The 19,606-nt window shown below is 41.3% G+C and overlaps 1 protein-coding gene across 1 annotated transcript in view; it reads left to right on the top strand.

Moving 5' to 3' along the window:
* The window catches only part of LOC145422992 (NACHT, LRR and PYD domains-containing protein 12-like), a 436,730-nt gene that overhangs the window by 17,624 nt on the left and 399,500 nt on the right, over window positions 1-19,606 (top strand). The window contains exon 5 of the mRNA XM_080295027.1: window positions 6,129-6,305. Coding sequence (XP_080151153.1) covers window positions 6,129-6,305 — 177 coding nt within the window. The remainder of the gene's footprint in view (window positions 1-6,128; window positions 6,306-19,606) is intronic.

Here is a 19,606-nt window from a genome sequence, read left to right as displayed (position 1 = left end):
CAGCTCCCCCTCGAGAACACTCCATGCGTAAGATTAGGTTTTTTCTGCGTCCCTCTCTTGTGGTCCATCATGCCTCGGGCCTCCAGGATCCTCACCCCCCTGTGGTCGCCGAGATCTTGTGTAAAGCAAACCAAACACCTTTTCCTGCACCTCCCTAACTTATCATCTTTGGGACTCTTTAATCAAAAGCCTGATCCTAATTATCTTCTTGACTTATTGACTTGTATTTATATATATTCTTCAACGTTACTCATCATTTTAAAACTCTTAAAACGCTGCTTTCACGTCCCTGCATGCGTTTCCTGTCGCTTGCCTTATCTAATCATCAACATCCTGTACACAGAACTCTCGCTGCTGCAAGGCCTCCACTCTGACCTAGAATCTCCTTTCACAAGAAAATCATTATAAGCGCCTATTCTACTAAAAGATCCAAAAAAAAACAACCACTTTAATCAATTAAGTTTAAACATATAAGCAATTACTCCTGCATACATTTTATCACAGCTAAACGCTGCCTTGAAACAACTCCTGTGTGTTAACACTAACTTCATTTTAAAACTCACATTTCCTATGTTATAACCTGTTTTTGGTACAGCCTTTTTATTTCATCTTGCTCCTTTGATGTAACAATACCTTCTCATTCTAGTTTATCAGACTTAACCAAAATATATGCTTTCCTTCCTTTGGTCCTTCTCTAAAGCAAGAAACTCCTATTCAGTTCCTCTTTTCTGTCACTTGTTACAGGGCCAGCTCAAGTTCAGTTAAACGCTAAATTAATTTGAGGCCTTTTGCCTGGAATCAATACTGTCATGTGTGTTTATGGACTCTGTGTCTGTAAGCGTGTGCAATCCTTCAATAACTCATATCATCCTCACAGTAGATTGGCTAATCATAGCGCTAGCCAAAGGCTCGTGACCCACAAGAGACGAATTGAGCCACAACTCCCTTAAAGGCACAAAATGCAATATGTATAAAAAGTCATTTCTACGTATAAGCTCTCCCCTTTATCCTAAAAATAAATCTATGTAATATCTGTATGTGTGTCTTCTATTCATTAATGTAATTGTCAGTTATTTTCTCTCTTTATTTTACCTTCTTTTTGTTTACCTCTTTGTTTGTGACGTGGACATCCCTAAACCATCCTGAGTTCCGGCTTCAATTTCAACCCAATTGTACCCTCTATTCTCGCAGTCGAACTCGTCTGGGCTTCACCTTCCCACTGGCCCCTGTGCCCTTCTCTTAGTGTCCTTTGTTGTCTTGTGATCCCCAGCAAACACAGTCTGTTTCTTCTCTGTTTCTTCTCCGTTGCTCTTTTCAGTATTTTCCTTTTAGATTAAATCCCAGCCTGGCAAAATATCCCATTCAGTGTCTTTAAACAGTTATGTCACACTGTTCTTACCAGCCTGCAGTTCACCGTGCATTTTCCATCACGTGCTTTTCTTCCATGCTGCTGCTGGTATCGTCAGTGTAGTTTCAGTTGCACTGTCTTTTGCCTGCTGTTAATTCTTGAAGTCCACGATGTTCTGTCGGTCTTCATCAGGAGATTAACTGTCCTATGAGCTTCTTCTCAGGATCGGGACAAGTGGGAGGTCAAGCTGTAAAATTTTAAGCCAAAATCTGGCCTGTTTTCCTCCCAATTCTGTTAATCAATGGTTTTGTACTCAAGATTCTAGGTTGAAAGAAGTCCACCTGTATTGACACACTAAAGCATACAATTAATATCCTTTTCATTTCTTTTCTTAAAACCTCCATTTGCTTCATCTGCCTGGAGTTTAACTCGTATGTTTCTCTCTCTGTGTGCTCACGTGTCACAGTCAGTTCCTTTTATGGGCATGCAAAGTTCCTGTCACACACACCATTTCCTGTCAACCTTGCAGCTGCTCAGAACCATATTTTCTGTTTCTATCTCTCCTGTTTTGTTTTTTTTACAGGCTAATAAAACTCTTGTTTTACTAAGTCTTGATCTAAAACAATTCACCCTTATTTCACGCACACACTTCTAAATATACTAAATTCTTTGCGTTTGTCAGATCGTCTCACACACACACCACCTTTTCTCTCACACTTCCACTTCTGCACTCACTCTACTATCAACTTTCATAGTGTTATTATTATTTATTATTTTGTACAAATCACACCCAATCACTCAAAACCTGCTACTCACAGCATTCACACACTTAAACTGTGACAAGAGTTGAGGAATATACTCACAACACGCTTTCCTAAGAGTATTTCAGACATGCCTTTCATAATCAGAAAGAGCAAGTCAAAGAAAACAATTGAAACCTCTATTAATTCTCACAGCACACACATAGAATAGAAAAAATAAAACACACCAGCATTTATTGCTGATGAGAGGTTACTCCTAAAAGTAATATGTTAGTCTTAAATATATACAGTGCACTCACTATATTTATATATCAAAACTCAGTCAATTACTATACATCCACTACGGCAACTCAAAACTTTATTTATAGCCCTCTAATGAACATAAATGGCGTCTTAAACACACACTCAACAATGTTTGCAGCAGTATTTGTAAAACCAACTGTGGTTTAAACAGTTCACTGCTGACTAATTTGCATTTTCACACTCACACACACACAGTCTAAAAATAGCTCCAGCACTGCCTCAGACTCCTTTCACACAGAGATCTCTTATTTTATATTACAAAGACGTCTTATATTTACAACCACTGTCACATCTGTCAGCTTTAGCGCCTAAACAATTTCGACAAATTTAAGTTAACGGTCCAACCGATAAAGTCCAACTTTTTTGTGATCAATTAACCAGTATCTGTCCAACAGTTTCTGGCCTCATCTCTAAAATCCCTAACTCAATTTAAAAGCGTCAACCAACCCAAACTTTGCCTGAAGCTCTATTTTTGGCATTTCACAGCCAAGGCTTACCCCGAAGTTTTAAGTTAAAGTTACACGCCCGAAGTCCAACTTCTGCTGGCCAAAAAAGCGCAGACTACCGTTCCAAACGGTAAGGAGACTCTAACTCCTAGTTATTCTGGAGTGCCCCAAGCTCCACAGTGACCAACTGACTATCCCTCTTCGAGGACAATGCCTAAGCGTCCTTGGCATTGGCAAGCGTTACCTCTGAGCACTGCGCTTCCTATCAGTCCAACTGACGTTCTTGAATAATTTATAATACTTTGGAACAACAGTAAAACAGCCAAAAAAGTGTAAGACTGAAGCAGGTCCAACCTTATAACCAATACGGGCTCCACCCCAAACAATAACCAAATTCCCTAATATACTAAAATCACTCAGCAGTCCAACTGCTTTCCACGGTCCAACCGTATTAAATCCTTTAGCGGTCCAACCGCATTCAATCATTTTTAGCAGTCCAACTGCATTAAATCCTCAGTACTGTCATGAGATTCTCATCAAAATCAAAGCAGACATTCCCCAGTAATTTCAGTGAGTAGACTTTAATTTGTAATGTCCAATTTGGCACACTTTGGAAATAATTCAACAGGTAGTGCCTTACCTTTGGATAAGCGGCTTAGAACAACAATGAGAAAAAGAGAGCTGATTATTAGCTCATCAAAACACAAAACAAAATCACAATGAATTATCGGTTAATTTCATTTAAAATAATTCATTAAGTATTTATGTACAATTCAAATTAGTTAATTACATATTTTGTTGGTTTGTTTTCTATTTTAATTATTTTACTGACACATTTAATGAATTATTTAATGATGTATTTATTTAATTCACGTTGCTACTCCTGGCCCTGCATCGCTGTTCATAAATACATTTTATTTGTCAGCTTCACCCATCAAAGTCAGGGGGCGGGGTTAATGCTGATCAAGTCAAAACCATTGCTTTGGTCTGGTGGGCGTTCTTTTAGTGGGCTTTTCTCAATACTAAGTAGGCCTACACACCAGGGTTTGGACATGTGTGGACCCAAACTATACTTTTACCCTTTTTTGTGTGTCACCAAATACACTTTAATATTTTCTAGACAAGAATGTAGTGGCGTAATCTTTAACCTCTTTTGGCTCCAAACAGAAGTGACAGACTTGAGCAGGGTTCATTTAAAGGCTGACAGAAGTGGAGTGGTGACGGGGAGATGTTTGACAGGACAGTGTTTCAGCCTCCACAGGTTCATGTTGTGCTCCATCAGTCAGTGAAGATGAAGTCAGTGCTGATGAGGCTGTAGAGTGTGTGAGGGATGTGAATGAGGATGATGAAGATCTGATGATAGCAGATAAAAACAGGCTGCAGAGACTTTGAGCCATACAGGGCACACAGTGTGTGTACAGAACAGCTGAAATCATTATGGAGGCCTCACTGGAATATGGAAGCATCACAGTACAGCTTCAGTGAAGCTTTAAAGTCTCTGATATGAGATGAGAAATGAAGCAGCCAGAGCTTTTTCATGAGTGGAAACCCACTGTGACTGTGAGCTGCTGCTACAGCCTCCAGATTAGCCAGCAGCTCATCCTGCTCAACATGGACCTGTGGTCAGAGTGTGTGCTGGATAATCCGGCCCAGGATGAGGCCAAACTGACATGGGATGAAATGTCTGTCACATAATTGAGCTTAGTGTAGTTTCATTTCTGCACAATTTAAAAACAACCAAAACTTTGTTCTGTCTTTTCTATGTTATACTGTAGACTTTCTTTGATACTGTGTCCAAAAGGAGCAGCTTTTACTTTGAAGGGGAGGCGTCTCTGTTTCCTCTTCAGGTTGGATGATGGAAGCAAATTAGTAGCTGTGTCCCAAAACGTCGGCTGCATCCTCCAGAGGCTGCATTTGAAGGCCGATTACATCACAGCCAGGCGATGAAGGCTGTCCGTATTTGTCGACTCCTTCAAATGTGCCCGACAAATGCGTCCTTCATTTCCCCGAATTTGAAGGATTCGTCGGGTGTGTCCTTCGTGGCCCACCATATCCCAGAATTCATAGCGCGGCCCAGCCAAATTTCAGCTGCCAACAATGGCGGCTGCTACTAAGTTTTCAAATTACTCTTATTAATCTTTCTGGGTCACAAAATAAACTTTTAACATATTTTCAGGCGAGAAAGTAGCTGTGTAAACTTCAAATATCTGCTTGGTTTATCAAGACATCGCATATTTGCAAAAGTGTGCCGACGTTTTCGGAGACGTCTGTTACCCACCCGCTCGCTAGCAAGCCGGGGGGTTCAATGGTCACTCCAGCCGGCGAGAGCAGCGGACGCCCGGCTTCATCGTTTTCAGACCCCGCTCTTTCGCTACTCAGGTGAAACACGATATATAAGTCACTCGGATAACTTAAAAATGTAATTGTTTGCCTTTTTTCTGTGTTTTATTTGTTCCGGAGTAAATCGGTTTGGCTGAGATCAAAGTTCCTCCGGGATTTTCACACAGCTGAATAAACGTTAAACAGGAAACTGATTAAACAGAAGTGTGAGACGGTCGAGAATTTACGCCAGTGTCCTGTTATATTTTAGATAGCAAGGAGCAGACGGCCGAGTTTATTAAACTCCACCAACACAGCGGTGACGCAAATCTGAAGGCTCGACCGTCCCATTTCACAGCCTCGCACTTCCAGCCTTTTCGGTCTTTGAAGGACCCGGCCCACGTAGACCGCGAATACCGGGTCCTCCGAAGGATGCAGCCGACGTTTTGGGACAAAGCTAGTGTGTGATGTTCTTTCAGTGTTGCACTTTGTAGACGCTCCCTGAGCACTGGTCTCACAGCCAGCTGCACATAGAGACCAGTGTTGTTAGTCCAGGTCAGAAGATGACTTGTTGGAATGAAAATGAGCTTGTAGTTTGTCTGCTTTAATAATGTGACTGGAAAAAGGTGTTGGACTTCAAATATGTCCATTTCTTTCACACTTCACCTTTAAAAGTGAAGCCTTGTGGTTCCTGGAAGTAAAAACACGACTTTTTCAAGTCTTTGTCCTGTTTTTATGAGAAATGTACGACTTTAATGTGAAACATTCAGAGTTTTTTCTCTTGTTGTGTTTGTTTGAAGCTGCTTCCTGTTGGCTTCAGCTGTTTGGAGTTCCCATTTTCTAAACTTCTACATTCTGAACCTTCTTCAGCTCTGAACAGATGATGAAACACTGAATGATTTCAAGCTCACACTTTGTCTAATAAACTTACATCTTTCATTCTTTATACAGATTGAGTCGCTGTGGTTTGTCAGAGATCAGCTGTGATTATCTGGCAGCAGCACTGAAGTCCAACCCCTCCCATCTGAGAGAGCTGGACCTGAGCTGCAACAACAAGCTGCAGGATTCAGGAGTGAAGCATCTGTGTGGTTTCCTGGAGAGTCCAGGATGTGGACTTGAAACTCTGAGGTCAGTCAGCATGTTTTAGTTGTGCTGAGATGAATATGATGTGAAAGTTGTGCTGACACTAAACTGCAGACATCAGGCTGATATTATACTGATCCACACTGAGGATCTTCATGGTAAAGTCTGTTTTCTTCTTCTCTGGTTTAGTCCATTGACTGCAGCAGAACAACGTTCACATTTCAAACAGTGAGACTCAACGTATGGCCCGCGGCCCACACGCGGCCTGCCCACCTTTCCTGATTCAGAGAGAGGGGACCCTGATTAACTGTGTAGTGTTCTTCCTCACAGTTCTAAGTATCAGACACAACAATGAATAATCCACAGCTGACTGTCTTTAGCAGGTCAAAGGTCACGGCACACAGCAGACAGTGGGAAATATTATAACTCTGATCATTTATCAGCACATATCCATATGTATAAAAACAAAGCTGACACTGTGAGACTTGATCAGAGGTGTGATCATCACAGCAGAGGCCTTTGTGTCAAAGTCACTGAGGATCAAACAGAAACACATGAAGCAGATTTTCCTGTTCTGGCTTTTTATAGCAGATAACCTTCAAAATATTCTGCAGTCCATCAAAAACTGAAGCAAACCATGAATCAACATGTGAACATGAGCTGATGCTGCTGAAGTGAAGCAAAGTTACAGAGGTTTGATTACAGACACAGCTGAGAGTTTGTAATCTGTCATCATTTTAAAAGGTTTACATTTCTTCAGTATATCCACATTTGCAGCTGCTACCTCAACCTCCACTTGTCCAACACAACTGCTGTCCACTGCCTCCATGACATTGTGATTTTGCTGTTGGTCTTCTGTCAGATCTTCATCAATCACTTCTGCACGGGGCACACCTTCAGACTCTGCAGCTGCATAACGAAAGCCTGTAAGATAAAATTAGACATAAGGTAAATGTACACCAATATTCCAATGACAGGTGTGTGATTCATCTGGAAGTTATGTGCGGATTAGTGTACAGTGATAGCAATTTAGTATGTTTTTAGAGGGGGGGGGGGGGGTTGTTTACCTCCGATGGGTGCTCTTTTTCGCTTCCGTTGCGTACGCCTTGAGTGCCGGTCCGAGTCTGATACAGGTATGTCGTCATGCCCCATGTGCAGTGTTGGTGCCCAGTCTGGATTTGTTACATCCATTTCATATGCTGGTTTGCCTGCAATAATGCCAAATCATAAGCTACTCAGTCGACATGACGTGGTTCTGCAGCATCACACATTAGCATGTTTTATCTCATTATCTATGACCTCAGCACGTTGAAAATCACACTAAAAGCCTTTCAAGAGTGATATGAATTAATTTAGAACTCACTGGAAAGAAAATGCCGTGAGCAAACCAACAAAAAGCTGGGGATTGCAGAGAACTCGATATCCCCTCGTCTCACCGCTGCAATCCAAGCCTGACGTCTTTGTTTAGTAATATCGGATACATGGGATCCCTCACCTTGCCTCCAGGACGGAAAACGATGAAAAGAGCCCGTTATCCAGCTTCTTGCCTTCACGATCGTGTGATCTAACGTTGCAACCGACAACACAACACGTACGATCCATAGCTGAAATGGTATCCTTTGGCTGGCCTACTGTCATGGCGGAAGGGGGCGTGGCCCATCTCCCGTGACATCACGCTCCAAAGCCCTATAGGTGGGAAAATGTACCATGTCGACCAATCAAAAATGATATGGAAACATGACATTTGGTTGTTTAGCAAAAGGGGGAAGTTTTAGGAGTGACCGGCAAGAGAGAGCGAGTGAGCGAAAGAGAGAGAGAGTTTTGATACGTGAGAGATTTGTGACGTTTACCGTGTTTGGTCTCAAGTTAGTTTGTTGTCTTGTGTATTTAGTGTGTAGCTGTTGTTTTGTTTTGTGTGTCAGTTCTACTAGTGATCGTCACAGTTGCTGCCTTAAAGCCAACAAAGGCAGATTGCAGTGTAAACGCTGAGTGACACACCTGCTGTCAGACCTGCAGGTTTATCCCTGTGCTGTTCTCATATGTGTTAGAGTGACACAAACTATTGTTTGACACCTGATTGTTCTGTAAATAGTTTGAAATGATTATATGAAAAACGTCTGAGCCTTGGCTGCATTTTTTGGTAAATAGTACCATATAACTTTGTTGTTTGCAAAACGTGTGCGTATTTTTAAAAATGTACAATCTCTATTTGCATTTCAAGTTATGAAGATGATTCGTTAAACATGTGTGTGGTTTTTACAGTCAAAATATCACTTTCTACTTGTATTTTAAATTTTGTCTGAATTTAGATAAATTGTGCTGATACAGTTGGTCAAAATGAGAAAATAACAGATTGGCAAGATGAACTGTTTTTAAAGGTAAAATATAGAGGCCACATCAAAAGTAGTCAAGAAGGGTTAAAGGCTAAAAGCAAAGTTGTCACCAAGTACTGTTTATATTTGTGTGTATTGCTGCAGCTTTTTTGAGTATTAATTTGGTGCCTTTGTGTGAAATAATGGTATTGTGAGTGATCCATATAGTCACAAAGAATAGCCACTTGTTTCTGTGCTACCAAAGTTCCCCGGCTTTCATTCAAAATGTGTTTATCGTCAGCACCTGCACATTAAACTACTTAAACATTATAAATGTCTTCAAGCTCACACTGAGGCCTGTGGGGTACTATCAGCCACTGAGACAGTACACACATTTATATGTGTTTGTATATGAATATTTCATACTTTAAGACTGCCTGTTTATTTAAGGGAGATGAACAAAATGCATTGGAATTGTACAAAATAATATCATGGATGATAAATTAAATAGATTTTAAGTAGATGCTTGTGCATTCTTAAAGTCTTATATGTTGAACTGAACTATGTGATCTGTTCAAAGCCTTAATCTTAATTTGAAGTGAAATGTGCATTTTGAGTTTATACACTATGTATATAAGGCGACCGTTTCCTTTTGCAGTATTTTTGTGTGGTGTACTTTTCTATGTCTTAACAAAAGGGGAACAAAGGTGTTTAAGTTCACCTAGGATGATGTGTTTTAATTTTCACATGGTCTTGCTTGAATTTGACCCTGACAAAGGCGTATGAACTCTGTCAGCTGTTTGGAGTTTCCATTTTCTAAACTTCTACATTCTGAACCTTCTTCAGCTCTGAACAGATGATGAAACACTGAATGATTTCAAGCTCACACTTTGTCTAATAAACTTACATCTTTCATTCTTTATACAGATTGTGGGGCTGTGATTTGTCAGAGATCAGCTGTGATTATCTGGCAGCAGCACTGAAGTCCAACCCCTCCCATCTGAGAGAGCTGGACCTGAGCTACAACAACAAGCTGCAGGATTCAGGAGTGAAGCATCTGTGTGGTTTCCTGGAGAGTCCAGGATGTGGACTTGAAACTCTGAGGTCAGTCAGCATGTTTTAGTTGTGCTGAGATGAATATGATGTGAAAGTTGTGCTGACACTAAACTGCAGACATCAGGCTGATATTATACTGATCCACACTGAGGATCTTCATGGTAAAGTCTGTTTTCTTCTTCTCTGGTTTAGTCCATTGACTGCAGCAGAACAATGTTCACATTTCAAACCTTCAAAGAAGAAGAAAAATCCTCCACTGGATAATTCACTGTGAAACTCTCCAACTCTTCATTCCACCTTAAAGTCTGTCTGACACTGAAATCCAAAGCAAAATGTGCGTTTGCTTTACAGACAGCAGTCCAACACAAACATACACACATCATCCAAAACACAGTCCAACATCCAAATCTCCTCCACTGCCAGCATGAATGATGGGAAAGAGAAGGAGGAACACTCTGACATTCAGGGTTAGAATGAGTTTCATGAAGCAGACTGTGAAGATCAAAGCTGCATTAGAAAGCTTACATGAATGAATGAGTGGACAGAAGTGGACAGAGATCATCTGAAGCACTTCAAAGGCTTTAAATCAGCACATTTCTCTTTATTCTTTATCAACTCTGTTAGTTTCTCTCAGTTTTCTGTGGAATGAAGCTAACAGCAGGCTAATAAGATGCTGACCAATAGGTTTCTATTAAAGGTTGTAATTTGTATATGAAAAAGTGCTTTGGCTCAGCAGGGATCAGCTTACAGGTAGAATACAGCTGCTGGATGGGATTAGCATGTCATAGCTATCTACCAAACTGCTAACTGGGGGATTTCAGGCCATCTATGGATCATTTTTGCTAACTGTTTATTCAGCTTAGGCTCACAGGGCTGCAGCCTGTGCCCTAGCTGTCATAGGGCAAGAGGCGTGGTCCACCTGCACAGGTGAGCAGTCCATCACAGGGCCAACAGAGAGAGACAGAGAAGCACTCTCTCACATCCACACCTACAGCCAATTTAGAAGCACCAATGAACCTAAGCAGCATTTCATTGGACTGTGGGAGAACATCCAACCTCCACAGAAAGGCCAACAAGCTCCAACCTACAACCTTCTTGCTTTAAGGCACTAGTGCGAACCACTTTTCCCCATTTCAGCCCAAATCCTGCATCTTCCTGTTTCTGACTCCAGGCCAGCTCCACTAACACTTTCTCATCAGACACTGCCACCTAGTGGAGGAAGTCTTAGTTCCATTTGAAGCTTCAGATGACAGTTAGTTCCTTTACAAAGAGGTGGAGGTGGTGGGGCCACAGCACCATCATCACTGAGTGCCATAGGACACTTAACCTTTGTTTCCATATGCTGGGAACTTCCTGTTGTTCCAAGGAGGACTGGAAAATGTGTGAAAATCTCCCAGTCAGTTCCTCACAGCACACTTCAATCATTTCCCTCCCACAGCATCAGGACCAGGGCTTTTCTCTCTGTGGTCCCACTAAGAGATTTCCACACAAACACCTCATCAGTGGGACTCTCAGAGCTACCAGCCCTTTGCTACAATCACAAAGCTCTTCATTGAAATCAATGATATCAAAGCTGGAATCAAATGAGTCCAAGTCTTCTGCTGATTCAGCATCACATTCATCTTTGCTCCTTGTTCTGCATCCCCACCATGGACTTCATTCCTTTCCAAGCCAGCCTTGAGTGTCCTTTATTCAGCTCATCCTCTGCTTTACTTTTACACCTGATTTTAGCTGCTTTATCTCTCTTTCAACAAGTTTCTGTGCCTCAATCTTTTTCTTCTCTCCCTCATAACAAGACAGCTTCTTCTGCCTGAGAACATGTTGGAGTGATTTACTAATCCAGGGCTGCTTATTGGGGAAAATACTTCCTGTTTCCAAAGTAATCCCCATTTTTCCCAGAAAGAAATGTAAGTAGAAATCGATAATCTAAGTGAGAACATGAGCCTTTAAAAAGTCCCAGTGGGTGCAGTCAAAGCAGTCCCTCAGTCCCAGTATAGAGTCTTTGGTCCAGACTGGAACAACTGTGTGCCCAGTTTGAGCTCTCTTCAGTGCTGTGACCTGACAGACCCAGAGGGGCCATCACATCACATTTAGAAGCTCCCCTAATGGAGCCACAACACATGTCCAACACTTAGTCTGTCTTGTTGGACCAACTGGAAGAAATGATTCAAGGACTTAGTCACAGAACAGAGATTCAAATCTCCAAAATCCAACTGGCTGCATCAGGACATATAGTCTGAAACTCTGCACAGTTTCCTGTTTGAAGCTGCTTCCTGTTGGCTTCAGCTGTTTGGAGTTTCCATTTTCTAAACTTCTACATTCTGAACCTTCTTCAGCTCTGAACAGATGATGAAACACTGAATGATTTCAAGCTCACACTTTGTCTAATAAACTTACATCTTTCATTCTTTATACAGATTGAGTTACTGTGGTTTGTCAGAGATCAGCTGTGATTATCTGGCAGCAGCACTGAAGTCCAACCCCTCCCATCTGAGACAGCTGGACCTGTGGGGAAACAACCTGAAGGATCCAGATGTGAAGCAGCTGTCTGATCTTCAGCAGAGTCCAGACTACAGACTGGAGACTCTGGGGTCAGTAGAGTGATGGAGTGAGTGGGTGGTGCTGTCAGCAGTATTGTACTAAACACAGTCAGTATGAAACAAAGATCCAGTGTTTCCTGTAAAGCTGCAGCTTCTCAGTGAAGCTGTGAGAGGAGAATGGTGACAGGCTTCAGGATTGGACACAAACACTTCCTGTTTCTGACCTTTATGGTCACCATAGTAACGGCTGACACGCTCAGATCAAACACTGTCAACAGCCAATCAGCTCTCTGAACAAAGCAGCACGCAGACCAATGACTGCATTCATTTCCAAGTTTAAAGCAGTGAAGAACACAGTCTGTAGGTGAGGAAGAATTTAGTGAGAGCAGATGTTTGGATGGAATTCCTCCAGTTAACAGCTGGAACCGTCCATCTGGATTGTTGGGCTTGTTGTTGGGGTTCCTACAGAGCTCAGAGTGGACACACCAAGGTTCTTCTAATGAATGAAAGTCCAAACTCAAACTAGGAGGGAAAAACATTTTCATCAACTTCAATAAAAATCCAAAGATTAGAAAAAGTGAAGCAACAATGAGTCCTAGTACAGTCCCAGCACTGAAGTCCCTGCTGCTCTTTATACTGGATGTGCTGCATCACTGACTGACAGCTGATGAAGAGTCTCTGGAAACACTCGTTTATCTCCTCTGCTCTTCCTTCTTCTCTCTGCAGGTGGAGGTGATGATGGTAAACAGGACGGTGTGTGTGCTGAGAGAGGAGGAGCTGTGTCCTGATGATCCAGAGAGGTTGAAGCAGCAGCAGCTTGTGTGTAGAGACGCTCTGACTGGGCCATGTTACTGGGAGGTGGAGAGGAGAGCTTCATCCAGCAGTGACTGACAGAGGAATGAGAAGAAGTGCAGATGACTGTCAGTGCTGCAGAGTGAACTGCTCTGAGAACAGCTCCACTGTCAGACACAATGTAGAGTCCAGCATCATCCCTGTGTGTCCCTCTGGATCTGACAGAGGATCATCAGTGTATCTGGACTGCTCTGCTGCTGCTCTGTCCTTCTACAGTCTCTGCACAGTCTCTGTCTGACTCTGGCTACATTTTTGGCATTTATATTCTTGGTTGCTCTCTTTATATTTTTCACATGCAAAATGTGCCCATCTTTGGCAAGATTCACACTGCACCTGGAAAGGAAAAATAAATGGCTCATATTCTGTTTGGTGAATACTATTACTCAACATTTTAATTATGATTGGCAAGTAATGATACTAAGACTTATGTGTTTCTTTTGTTTTGTTTTACCATTTCAATCATGCTGCGGTCAGCGTTAGCATCTAACATGGAGCAAACAATGCAGTAGTCCTCAGCGTTCCCTGAAACACAATCATAGTTAGGTTTTAATCAAACATTATTTATTGAATAATTAAAAAATAATAGTACATTTTTTCCAAATATACTTCCTGGAAAATTAGTCTAAATTAGACTTTGAGAAGGGTCTTATCTGAAAGTGTTTGAAGAGCACTATTTGTACTGTGCTGTTTGAAAAGCACTATTTAAATTGGAAGTACGCACTAACGTGATAAGGACTTTACTGGACTTACCTCGATTTTCAAGTAGGGTGCAAGCTATCTGCATTCGCTCCAGCACAACTGGCTCTGTAGTGGTTGACACCTCACTGACCTCTCCAAAATCAAGGTAGTGTTCTGCAAACTGTGAGATTGATCATAATTAGAATGTAAAGTCTTAATTAGGTAAAGGATAGGATAATTATAAGCCACAAGGCTTCAGCCTATTCCTTTTTCAGTTACTGTATGATTAAGTACTTCTATGTAAAATGATCATCTTTGTTGTTGTTGACCGAAATAACTTTCACTTCACTTAAATTCACTTAAAGTCTTAATTCTAGCTAACAAGAAACTGAATCATTTGAATACGGGTTACCTTTAACAGTAAAACTCCACAACTGCTGGAATCCTGTCGCTTGTTGTGTTGCATAGTCTGTAACTGCCACTCCATGGTGTCTTCATGCCCTCTCATCCTCAGAAAATTCCTAGTTGAACAAAAATGTTTGTAATGAAACAAGATTTTTTTTTTTTTAATCTAAGAATAACACCTCAGTATCATACATACCTCCAGTTGCGCAGAATTTTCCTGTCATAAACACCTTCATTCCCATGGGGTCTATGAGCAGTATTTTCTGTGCAGAAATGTTGACAATCTAAAGAAAAAGTTAAATTAAAAATTACAATTGTTTGTGCCACTGAAAACTTATTTAAAAATAACACTTTGTGCAAGAAACTGCTTCACAACATAGAATATAATTGCTGATAAAGGTTCTTTCTGCATATACTGAAACTGGGTATTATGATGTCACAGATGTCACAACATCTGTGTTGTGGTTGATAACATTTTTTCCTGTTGAAGTGAATGGGTGAAACCTTATCAGAGTTTTGCAATACAAACCCCCCGACCTACTCGCACATTTTAAACTATTAATGGTCTCTGCACTGCAAATGCTTCAGAAGGAGCAGAACCTCGAAATCAGAATCAACAATGATAAGTTCTCTTACCTCATCAGAAACCACCGTGACCCCTGCAGTGTTCGAAAAGAGGAATCCAATAACTTGTATGGTCCAACAGCTGCCTCCAAGCGCCCAGTATCCTTTGCACGCCATAGCCTCTTTACTAAAAGAAAAATATGATAAGTTAGCTCAGGCATGCATGAGATTTGTAGTGGATAAGCTTGGTAAAGGCCGACGGGCCACAACAGGAAAAAAGTCAATACAATAGGCATGCATTTACACGCAGAGAAATAGGAAAGGTACAGCGGGTGGGCAAAATAGAAAATTACTGACAGGCAGATCCATTTCCAGACTTCCACAAGCTCAGTGCACGTTTCTTTACATCCAATATGAGTTGAAGACTGCAAAATGCAAACAAAGTCATGCAACAGTCAATTAAGTTGCAACGCCAAACTGGCAACAAATGACCAACTGGTCAAAAAGAGTTGTTCACTATGTCACCTTCATTTTCTAAGCTTTGTTTCCGGGAGGGAAGTTCTTGTTCACGCGTTTCTGGTCCTGGAACACAATTAAACTCCTTGTGTCAGCCGTTTTGGGTGCAGAATGAATCCTCTGGACTTTGCTGGCACTGAGGGTTAGCAGTAGGATGGCAGGGGGGCATCTTCAGGTCTGTGCTGCTGTTCACTGTCTGACTGCGAGTTGGGTATTTTTAATTGTCACTGATATTTACATGGTGGCTTCTTCTGTATGGCTTGATATGGACAATGCTGTAGTGATTTCTTAAAGTTGCTCCTTCCGTGTTTTTTTAATCTCACACATTTGCCAGCGATGTCTTGAATTGTGTAGGGTCCTGAAAAATCTCGATCAAGTCTTCCTCCCTTCCTTCCATGTTTCGTGTTCAAGAGAAGAACTTCATCTCCAACGCTGTACACAAGGTTTCTGTACTTCTTCTGGACTCGTCTAGCATAAGCTTCCTTTTGTAAGTCTTGGGACTTTGCCATATTTTCCTCTACAGTTTTTTTTAAACTTGCTCTTGTGCGTCTCTTGTAGAAGATACAAAGTCACCGTAACTCGACTCCTCAGGGAGAATGATGGAGGACAGCTAAAATTTTCACATTTTAAATTACAATTAGTCCACCACCAGCACCTTTGTTTTGGCCACATTCAGTTTCAGGTGATTCTCCTCACGAACCGACCAATCAGTCCTCTGTACTCCTCTTCCCTTCCCATTCCCTCTTTAATCCAGGATCTCAACCAGTTTGTTATGTTCTCTCTTATAACTCAACTGGTAAAGTAACAACACATTTTTGGTTGTTAGTAACTTACTTTATTAACCATGTTGTGGAACGGCACAGGCATATCAATGCGCACATGCACCACGCTTGGTGTTCTCTACTTTACCACAAAATATAGACTGATTTTACTAAATACATCACAGCTCCTCCCATCCAGCTTTGATGAACACATTAAGTATCAAACAATCGAGATATTTTCAGGTAAATGCCGTAACCCAATAATTGTACTTAAACTGAAATATGACACCTACTCAGTGATTTACAACATAGAGGTAGGTTGTTTCCTCTTAAACATTTTAACTGCTTTCCTTACAAAATGAACTGGAAACCTATAAGTTCAGTCTCTGAGGTGCTCTGGGATTTCTCTCAGGGTAACGTCTGCCTGTTTGGTCAGAGTCCATAGTGCTCTGTGTGGAAAGTTCAGGTGTTTGAACATTGGTGGTTTCACGTAAACCCTGAACCTCAGGAATTAGGATCATGTAATTAAACTTTTTTTAAGGGAGAAGGCAGTGTTAGCTAGCAACCCAAATATAGGTAAAAGATCCAGTAAGACTTTAGCATCTGCTATTATTTTCAATCAATTCATCACCAAATGTATAAATAAATAAAAGATGTGCTTACAGTCTGAGGAGATTGTCCCCAACACCACAGATCGCATTTGCAACACTGTCCAGTGATGCTGCATCTCCCTGCAAAGGATCATCTCCTCCTCTCTCAGGCGCCTCACAGCCATCACCTTCTCAAAGACCTTTCTCTTTGTCCGGAGGTCAGCAGCAGCTGCAGTTTAACAACATCAGATGGGAAAACATAGCAGCATATTATGATTCAAGAACAAAACATTCAACTACTGCTCAGATACTGGGAGCTTGTTTAAAAAGGATATTTAGAAATCAAGAGCTTACGTTCACTTGTGCTCTGCCAGGGCCAAACGTCGCTCTGCATGAGGGCATCACTGGATACGATTTGCTTTGTTGCTTGTTTCCTTGTTGTAGTCATCAACAGCAGCCGCCAAGCGTTTCTTCTCATCTAAGATGACCTTGTGAATTCTGTGTCGCCTCTTGTTGCTATCTGTAAATAATCATAAAAAGGAACACCTTCACATAATGCATATATTTACATTTTAATCTACACTCATCAATTCGTTTGCTAGAACAAATCACATCCAGCTCAAACAAACCTGCATCTGATTTTATTCTGTTTACAAAGTAGCTGTACAAGCTGTACAAACTGAGCATCAAACGGTCCGTTTCAAAGAAACTGTGACACCATTTTGTCTGTAAAGACTTTGTGTTCGCACTCTGATGATGACGACAAGCTCCTCTACTCATGCCTGCAACGCTCCAAGGCTGCCATCAGTTTGATCCGTTTCTAAGTGAGAGGAATATTAATCAGAACACAGGATGAGTAACAGTCACCAAACTACAGTGGACTCTGTAATCACTGACTTGATGATATTCATTATAAGACATCTGGAGCCTTCATGTGCTGCATTATCATGAGATAACAAGTATGTTGGTGTTCAGCTTTATAAAACCAACTAGTACGACATCACTTCAACCCAGGTCCAATCCAATTTGATCAAACGCAACAACTCTGCCATCAATTCTGCTTTTACAAGCTTATTTTTCATTGTTTGTTGACACTGTCAGAAAGATCTTAACTCTAAGTTCTTTAATGAGGCCATGGTGGGTCCTGTTGTTATACACGAGTGCATTATATTGAGACTCACCTTCAGCCCATTGCTGCAGTGTGTCGTCATCCACACCCAGCTCATTTCTGCTCACATTCAGGCTCTCCACTTGTTCTCTAAGGATCCTTATGATCTAAGAATACATTAATAAATGTCATTCATATGGACATTTTTAGAGTACTGGTGTTTCCCCCCCATTACCACACACATTAAAATGGGTGTTGAAAAAATGACCTTTAGATATCTCTGGCTCAAAGTGCGGCCCAGTTGTTCCACTTTCCTTTTGTTCCAGCCCAAAGCCAGGAGGCTCAGCATGTCTGTTCGCCCTGCATTTCAGTTAGTATACAAATAAGAATGAATGAGCAGGAGACTGAGTGGAATCTCACACACAGACACACACCTGCTTTAGACATGTACTTCGTTGTGATGGTCGCCCTAGACAGGAAACTGTTTATTTGCTCCACCTCTTCTCCAACTGTAGAACCGGCCCCATCCTGAAACGCACCTCCCCATTTGATCTATAGAAAGGAGGTCACAATACATGACTGCTGAGTTCATTCAACCTTATAACAAAATGTCTTAAACGTATCCAAGACTACAAGCTGCAGTATACCTCGCACATCCAAGTGTGAGCTACTCAAAATGAAGTACACATTAAGATAAAGTCAAGTAAATAGTATTACGACAACACCAAGAGAAAAACAAAATAAATATCCACCCATCCAAATATGTATCCACACACACACGTATGAGTATATGGTTATGGCGTTAACGTCATTTTAACAAGATTAACGCTGACAGCACTGATATATATGTGTATCTTACATCATTTGTGTGTCTCTGGATGTATTTCACAAACTCAGCAACTTCCTCATCTTTCTCAATGAAGACACCTTCAAAGTTCCCCTGCTCTGAAGTGCTGAACGAACACGGTGACAGTTGTTTGAAAAGAAACATCAAAATACAATTTTTGTACAAATCCATATTTGATTTATGTACACAATGCATAACGTACCTTGCATTTGATTGAAAGCGATAAAGCTTGCAGTTTCCATCAACTGAGACGGCGAGCATGTCTGGAGTGCAGGCAGGGCAGCTAAAGCATGGCTCCTTGCACATCCTGTCCACCTCAAACTTTACAGCACTCCACTCCAAGAAACTTTTACTGAAGGCATCAGCTGATATTCGGCCAGTCTTTTAAGTAGAGGACAAACAACAGAATATTCACGGACAGTCATCATAAACATTGATTTGCACAATTTCCTTAAACTTGACAAATTTAGAAACTCACCCTTCCAAAATGGGCTGTTCGTTCATCCAGCACTTTGACAAAGGCCTTAAGTGACATCCCTGCTGCAGCTTCTTAATGTCATAGAAAGACTGAAAGACATCCATTGAAAACAGGGTGCAGAAATTTAAGGTGCCAGGCCAATATCCACCACCCTGGAAGTCCTTAACTGAGGGGGACCACATTAGGCCACAGCTGGTGCAGCTCACCACTGGCAGTGCAAGGTTATAACGGCCTTTAGGAAGGATAAGGAGAAATCCAGTCATGGCTCAACAAAGACATTCATTTTTTCCCATGTTGTTTTCAAAGCGGTCTGGTAAATCCAAATGACCTTTGACAGGTGCCCACATATACTGCGGGCCGAGGGTAATTCAAAACAATGTAGCAATGTACAATTTGCAATAAAACCTGCAAACACATCTATTGTGTATGTACTGTGTGACAAAAGAGCAACTTACCATTTATGGTTACAAGAGCCACAATTGCACCGGGTGAAACCTCAACGTTACCTGCTGGGCAGTCACACACAGTCTGGTCTTTGCACAGGCAACAGCCGAACTAACATTAAAAACACACAATATATATAAAAAGAATTGGAAATTAAATGATACACAATAAATATACAATAACAGCACACACTCA

This window comes from Astatotilapia calliptera, chromosome 3 (assembly GCF_964374335.1).
Source record: "Astatotilapia calliptera chromosome 3, fAstCal68.1, whole genome shotgun sequence".
Taxonomy (NCBI): Eukaryota; Metazoa; Chordata; class Actinopteri; order Cichliformes; family Cichlidae; genus Astatotilapia; species Astatotilapia calliptera.
This window is presented reverse-complemented; position numbering and strand designations above follow the sequence as displayed.